General features: G+C 40.3%; 1 protein-coding gene across 1 annotated transcript; it reads left to right on the forward strand.

Moving 5' to 3' along the window:
• Window positions 1–911: 911 nt before the first annotated feature.
• LOC110576815 (glyceraldehyde-3-phosphate dehydrogenase-like) lies at window positions 912–1,886 on the forward strand. Its single transcript, XM_021686026.2, has one exon. The coding sequence runs from the start codon at window positions 954–956 to the stop codon at window positions 1,884–1,886; it is 933 nt and encodes a 310-aa protein (XP_021541701.1). The 5' UTR covers window positions 912–953.
• The last annotated feature ends 6,345 nt before the right edge of the window (window positions 1,887–8,231 follow it).

Here is an 8,231-nt window from a genome sequence, read left to right on the forward strand (position 1 = left end):
TGTACCCAGATCATCTGGTGAGTTCCCACAAGGATATTCTCAGACTCCAGTTTAGTGGTCTTGTTCACTGGTTATAATTCACTGGAATGGAAATCCACAGCTCTCAGTATTAGTAGTTGTAATAGTCATAGCAGAGTCTCTGTTGCTTTTATAATTTCACTGGTGGTGGTGGTACAGCATGTGGGGAGGGTGCTCACACACTTCAAGGCATGTGGCTCCTCTACACTGAAGCCTTTTCAAGGACAACGGCCTTGGGCTTTCCGGATTTTAGGTAAGTTAGGGAAATTCAGTACTCAGATCAAAGCCAACTGAAATAAAAAAGCCATTTTCCATGCCAGCTCAGGTCCCTTCATGGACACATGAAAAAGGAAGGAAAGCAGGGCCTGGGAGATAATCAATATTCAACTTAAATAAACTGGAATATTAGAGCTCAGTTTCATTCTGCTCTTCATTTTTCTCTGAACTAGGTCACCCCTTCCTAATTATGACTGAAAACTACCCAGGAATAGAATTATCACAGCATTTAAAGACTGCTGTGTTTAGGGGCTGCCATTGTCCTATAAAAATCTGCATGTAGACTTGAGCTCTAAGCCAAGGATATTTGACCTCTGCTGTACCAAGGGCTCCATTTGTAACCTCCCAGAAGCCCAGTGGCTGTGCCTGATTTGCATTAATATTTACATAAATCTACATATGCATGGTTTGCAGGTTTGGTCCATGAGTTGATTGTGTCTTGTTTGCTCTAAAAGTTTAGAACTGAAAGTAAGGGTGAAGGTTATAGCTATCTAAGAGAAAAACATTCGTTGTCCAGGAAATTTAAGAGTCTCTTTTTTAATATGTCTCGCACAAAAGAAAAGCCTTTTAAAAAGTAATCGTTGTCAGCTCTCTGCTCCTCCCGGTTGGACAGACAGCCGCATCTTCTGATTCAGTGCCAGCCGCGTCCCTGAGACACGATGGTGAAGGTCGGAGTGAACGGATTTGGCCGTATTGGGCGCCTGGTCACCAGGGCTGCTTTTAACTCTGGCCAAGTGGATATTGTCGCCATCAATGACCCCTTCATTGACCTCAACTACATGGTCTACATGTTTCAGTATGACTCCACCCATGGCAAATTCCACGGCACAGTCAAGGCTGAGAACGGGAAGCTTGTCATCAATGGAAAGTCCATCTCCATCTTCCAGGAGCGAGATCCCGCCAACATCAAATGGGGTGATGCTGGTGCTGAGTATGCTGTGGAGTCCACTGGGGTCTTCACCACCATGGAGAAAGCTGGGGCTCACTTGAAGGGCGGGGCCAAGAGGGTCATCATCTCTGCTCCTTCTGCTGATGCCCCCATGTTCGTGATGGGTGTGAACCATGAGAAGTATGACAACTCCCTCAAGATTGTCAGCAATGCCTCCTGCACCACCAACTGCTTGGCTCCTCTGGCCGAGGTCATCCATGACAACTTCAGCATCGTGGAGGGACTCATGACCACCGTCCATGCCATCACTGCCACCCAGAAGACCGTGGACGCCCTCTCTGGGAAGCTATGGCACGACGGCCGAGGGGCTGCCCAGAACATCATCCCTGCTTCCACTGGTGCTGCCAAGGCTGTAGGCAAGGTCATCCCTGAGCTGAACGGGAAGCTCACTGGCATGGCCTTCCATGTCCCCACCCCCAACGTGTCCGCTGTGGATCTGACCTGCCGCCTGGAGAAAGCTGCCAAATGCGACGACACCAAGAAGGTGGTGAAGCAGGCATCAGAGGGCCCCCTCAAGGGCATCCTGGGGTACACTGAGGACCAGGTTGTCTCCTGCAACTTTAACAGTGACACCCACTTCTCCACCTTCCATGCCTGGGCTGGCATTGCTCTCAACAACCACTTTGTCAAGCTCATTTCCTAGTATGACAATGAATTTGGCTACAGCAATTGGGTGGTGGACCTTATGGTCCACATGGTCTCCAAGGAGTAAGAGCTCCCTGGACCACCAGCCCCAGGGAGAGCAAGAGGAAGAGAGAGGCCCTCAGCTGTTAGGGAGTCCCTGCCCCAACTTATCCCCCCAAACACTGAGAATCTCCCGACCTCCACCGTTTCCATCCCAGACCCCCTGAAGAAGGGGAGGGGCTTGGGGAGCCCTGCCTTGTCATATACCATCAATAAAGTATACTGTACCCAGCCCCCCCCCCAAAAAAGTAATCATTGTCAGTCTTTTGCCTTCCATTTCCATAGGGCCATAATGAAACTTCTCATCTTAGAGAAATGAGAATCTATCAATTAAATGTTGAGTATTCTTAAATAAATATTGTTATTATAGACTAAGTTCTCACCCTGAAAGTGAGAATTTATAACTAGATGCATGCCACACATTAAATGATTAGAGAAGACTATAAGGGAAAACTTGAGTTTCCAGGCTATCACTATTCCTGGAACATCCAAGGCTGGGATCCATTCTAACTGAGGTTCCCCCTCAGGATTCTTACATCATACAGCATCTATTAGATAGCCAGCTTTAGGGCTCCTTTTATGAGGTGGAGTTACATGGGCTTTGTTCTTTATTTATTTTTTTATTTTATTTTATTTTTTTTTAAAGATTTTATTTATTTATTTGACAGAGACACAGTGAGAGAGGGAACACAAGCAGGGACAGAGGGAGAGGGAGAAGCAGGCCCCCCGCCGAGCAGGGACCCTGATGCGGGGCTCGATCCCAGGACCCTGGGATCATGACCTGAGCCGAAGGCAGATGCTTAACAGCTGAGCCACCCAGGAGCCCCTGGCTTTGTTCTTTAATACAAGAGTAGTCTTCTTCCTTTTTTACCATTGTGTAGAAGACATAGATCATGAGGTTTAAAAATAGGAGCCCTGAAATTACATAATTCTGACCCTGCCACTTACACCCAGTGTGATTCTTGGTTAAGTTGCTTTAATTTTCTATGCCTCAGTTTCCTGCTCAGTAAAATGACTTAGTAATGCCTACCTCAAACAACAGTTATATAAGGATTAGATGAGACAATGTGCATAGTGTTGACCTTAGAAAGAACTCAATCCATGATGCATATTAATATTATTTTGTCTTTAAGCCAACTCAGTACTTTTGCAGATTGGGTCAGTTCTCTCCCAATTCTGAGGATCCCATCTCCCACTACTGGTCGTATCTCTTGGAACGTCTACCTTACCAACAATTGCAACACTTATGTGGACTCTGAGCAGTACTCTTAGTTTGATATTGTTAGAGATCGTTTTTAAAGGACTTAGCCTAAATTTCATAGAGCTGGACAATGGAAATTTCTCTGGCATGATTCTACTTTTCTTCAGCTTCTCTGCCATTTCCACAGGACTGAGAGTGGAACTTCTTCCCACTGGCTCTCTCTGGGATCAGAGCTGAAATCCTTCTTTGTACTGTGGTATCAAGACACTTTCAATATGCCTTCTTCATACTGTAGCTTTGGTAGAATTATTGGACTCACTATTGCACACTGAACTCCAAACTCTCCAAAACATTTTTCTCCCCAATTTTTTATTTACACTAAATAGGAACTGTGAAAATGAAGTTTAAATCCAATTCTCACTGGCTGAAATGCCTTTATTTGTAAACCAAAGACTAAGAAGCATGCCATCATATTCCAGAATTCCTAAGGAGAAGTATTCAAATTAGGCTTTTTCTGGACCCTGGGTTGCATTATGTGATACAGACTTTAGGTACAATAGATCCTTGAGATTTGCCAGAGGTATATGCTGAGAAACTTGAAGATTCCAAATTTCATGTTCTGAGGTTACTGTGTGCACAAAGACAGGTAGAGAACAACAAAAGGTCATTAAGTTGTAGATGCTCAACAGTGGACTAGTTTTCCTCACTAATCAGTGATTTCCTCCTTCACATCATGATTCCAATCCATGCCTAATGAAAGTAATAAGAATCAAAATCTCTTGCAACGGTCAAAACTATGAATGGTATATCTATAAATTCTCAAGTTCTACTTTGTTGCAGAGGTTCATAAAAGGTGAAAATCATTGAGTTTCATTATGGTCTGATGTGAACTAAGACTTGAAATATGTCAGGGTTTGGAAACCTAAGACAAGGGAAAGAGTGTATGGGACAATATATCCAATGATAAAAAGAAAGAAATGACGGGGACTGAGAATAGTGTTGAAATGGGCCACAGAGGAATAGTTTACTTGGTAAAGCTCTCATTTGGTGTAAACTATTCTAGTGTTCAACAGTTGTTTCACTTCCCAGAAGTTTTAGTTGTAATAAAGCAGAAATTCATCATGAAGTTTAACCCATTCTTGTGTTCATCATGGAGCTAGATCAGAATACTTGCACCAGAGATCAGAAGACATCCAATTATATGACAATGGTAGAAATTGGTCACCAACCTCTGTGTAAATTGGTATATTTGTAGATTGCTGTAGAATTATCTTTCATCCTGTCCTTTAGAATTAAGCTTTTCAATATGTTTTAATCTTTTTCCCTGGGTTTCATTCTCTACCTCTTAACTTATTTAGCTCCTTACTGAACTACATGAACAATAGATCTTCACATGGCTAGAAGTAGAAAAGAATATGATAAAAATATACTGCTTCTAAGAGATGAATGATTTGTGTGTGTGTGTGTGTGTGTGTGTGTGTGTGTCTATGTGTGAGACATATATGCTGCTTCAAAACTTCTTTTTCTTTTGGCAAATAAACATTTTTTTTTTCCTTTCGTTCTATTTTCTCTGCCAAGAAAACTCATTCCCCTGCTAAGTGGAACAATGTGAAAAAAAGACAGCATACGATGACTTGCAGCCACTTGTTAGCTGACCAGACTCTGTAGTAGCTCTAGTAGGGGATGAGGAAATGCATCTGGAGTTTCAAGGCTTGATCTGGTCACTATGGAATTGAGAGCAATTCTGCTCATTCTCTGTGTTTCCCTTTCCTATAAAATAGAGGTGAAAAACTCTTCTCTCATTTCACTATTATATCTGGTAGACTGAAATGGTACAAACATGTCTATTTTTAAGGAGGAGACTATATGGTTCAGATGTCTGTATATACCCAGTTTTCTTCGGTGGTCCCAAATTAAACAACATTGTTCCTTTATCTATATAAAGCCATGAACATTTCCTGGCAATTCCAATATTTCAATGCTCAAGTTACATTTCTTGCACTGCCAAACACACACAGAAATGCTACAGAAATCCTCTCTTTGGCCACACTGTCTAGATTTTTGGTGTTAAAAATGTAATAAATCACTAAACAGTGCAATGGGATATTTCATTTTTTGTGTGTTTTTGTTTTGTTTTGTTTTGTTTTGTTTTCTCAAGCATCTATATCTTTACTGGGAGTGTTGAGGATTGGTTGGTGTGTCCAAATCCCCACGTCACTGTCTTTCCTTCTAGCCCACAATTATCTTTTTCTGTTGGAACAACAATTCCCCTTCTGTTATCAAGTGTTTTCATTTGTGTGACATAATTTGCCTCATTTTTTTTCTTTCATTTCAGGAGGTTACATAAACAACCTTATCATCTAACTAAGCTTAGTGAGAAAGGAAAAATGACTTTCACACCCAACTATATGAAACATGATTACAGAATGCTTTTATCGGGATTCTTACTTCTGAGATTGAGATAGTACAACTCTGGGACAGAATTTATGAGGGAATATCCATGCCAATCAACTCAAATGAAGAAATTTCTAATGCAATCCTTTGGTGACACTTTGCTATTTCTCCTTGCTTGGGGTATGGAAAAAGCCTCCTTGCCACTCCCTGCCATCACTCTTTCCCCATAAAATAGCCAAAGTGATTTTGTAAAATAGAAATCAGATTTTACCTCACTCCCTGTCAAAGTCTTCAGTGCCTTGTCATAACACTTGGAGTAAAATTCAATTTGGCTTAAAAGACCCACCTCACTGGGGCCCAGCCCTTGTCATCCCCCATCTATACCACCTACCTCCTTCCTAGCTTTTGAGCAACTTCAAATCTTACAGCATCATAGGGCCTTCATTTCTGATCTTTCTCTTTATGTCCTTCAGGGTCTTCCATTGAAATATTGCCCTCTCAGACAAATGCACATACTCACCCTTTCTTTACCCTACCTTTCTTTTTCTTCATAACATCATTTGAAATTACATTAAATTATTAGCTTGTTTGTTTTTAAAATGTGTACTTTTTGACAACAGGGTCTGTTTTGATATTACTCACTTCTGTCTCCCCAGAAACTGTCTCCCCAGAAACTAAAGCCATGCTTGGGGCATAATAAGTGTTTAATAAACATTTGTCAGGTAAATGAATAAATTCTTAAGCACACACTATATCTCTTTCTTATAGCTTGGTGTTATTATTCTTCAGAGGTGAAAATAAATGTTGTTCTCATTTTTATGAGCAAACTCTTTTTAGAAGATAAAATAATTGAGTCATTTATTTATATGAAAGCTGTTAATTCATTTTGTAGGAAAAGTCTCTTCATTATTTTTTTGGTCTCCCCCAATGAGGCTGAGGATCCTCAAGGCTGAAAATAAAAGTGTTGTTCATCAATCTACCCAACCACTCTTCACTAACTTTTGACCCAACAAAGAGGAACTAAGATATAGGTAATGACTGCTGAGTCCTTGGGTACACAGCAACAAGAGGGGAAAAGACAAAGGCAGTGGTAGCATATAAGTAGATCACCTTTGTCCCTCCTCTGGCCCTGGAAGAAATGCCAAGGTGCTGGCAGGATTACTAGTAATTGATTCCAGAGTTGCCAAAGCTATGACTGGACATATTGAGGGGGAAAAGAAGTAGTTTTCCTTTAATTCCATGTTTATTTCTTGCAAAGTACATTTGGCCACAGTATCTTTCACTCCACAAGAGGTTATTGAAAGACATTGAGAGAAAAATCTGAACTTAAACTTCCTTAGAAATGACCCTGGGGAAGGGGGTGCTCTACAGCTATAATAAATTATTCTAGGAAGAACCAAAGGGAAAAATGCTGTTCTCATTTTCAGTGAACCTAACAGAACATTTTTCTCCAGACATCATTTTGCTGGCATTTGATGACAATTTGTCATACCAGGAATTCACAAAGCTTCAAGTCTGCCAGGACCAATCTGAATTGGTAGAGAGGATGTTCTCAGATTTTCTATGGAATTTATAATTATCCAGTAGGGTAATGCTGGAGAGCCAGTCTCTGAATGGCACCCACTAACCCAAACTTAGAGCATTTTACAAAGGATCAAAATGAATCACAGACACATTTGTAAACTCTGTATATTCACATGTTGTTAAGATCTACAAATTCTTGATTCTTCCATTATTTCATTAATTTAATAACTTTATTCAGTGAACATTTAGTAAGCATCTACCAGTGCCAGGGTTCATATCAGGTCAGAGAATAGAGAGAGATTTTCATTTTCTCATGTCATTTAGAATCTAGTTTATTTTGAGCTTTCCTATCATGTGGCAGAAAGTCTGTCTGGGAAAAAAATAGGAATTTTCCTCAAGGAGAGAAAGCAATACATGTAGAACTCCTGTGGAAATTAGCAGAAAATGGCAGCTAAAATATAGAGAATGAGATTTCCTGGAGTTAATTTTGATCTCATAGCAGTATGGATTTAACAAAACTAAACTATGGACCTAAACTTTAAATCAACCAGTTACCTTTTCTTTTCTCCCAAGGCAACATACTTCATTGCTGAATTCAGACCACCATTTTTCCAAATGTTTACAAATGCAGGACATAAGAGATGTGCAAGTAGGAATAGTTCTACCACATATTGAATTATTATTAGAAAACACACAGTAAAGGCACAGGAAGCTCTTCTCCTTAATTTGGTAAATTAACTTCATAATATTGTTAAGTGTTGGGTACGTTATTAGATGTCTTGAGTCCCAGCCTTCCTTCAGTGGAAAACTATATTTTGTTCTTCCTATTGCAAAGTAAGAAGGCATAGATCCCTATAGTTAGAGTGAACAGGTCTGGGTTTACCACAACTACCCAGGCATCCAGAGTTATAGAATTTCTGACTTGCAAACTCCTAAGGGTAATTGCTGATTCTCTCAGAGGTGACAAATGTATATGGATTTTTGCCACTTTATAGAGTTGAGAAATTGTTGCCATGCACACTGCTTGAACTTTTTATACAATTACATAATTTATTAATTTTCATAAATGAGTCTATTTTTGCTTATGCAATCTTTAATCACTAAGAGTCCAGAAGAAAAACTGTCTTTGTCCTTGAGAGATATGTGCACACACACCCAGAGTTGAGTTTTCCCTTAATGCAGGTG

The sequence above is a fragment of the Neomonachus schauinslandi genome, chromosome 5 (assembly GCF_002201575.2).
Source record: "Neomonachus schauinslandi chromosome 5, ASM220157v2, whole genome shotgun sequence".
Classification (NCBI taxonomy): Eukaryota; Metazoa; Chordata; class Mammalia; order Carnivora; family Phocidae; genus Neomonachus; species Neomonachus schauinslandi.

Excerpts from the sequence above, each read along its gene's own strand:
- LOC110576815 (XM_021686026.2), top strand. The coding sequence starts at position 954 with ATGGTGAAGGTCGGAGTGAACGGATTTGGCCGTATTGGGCGCCTGGTC.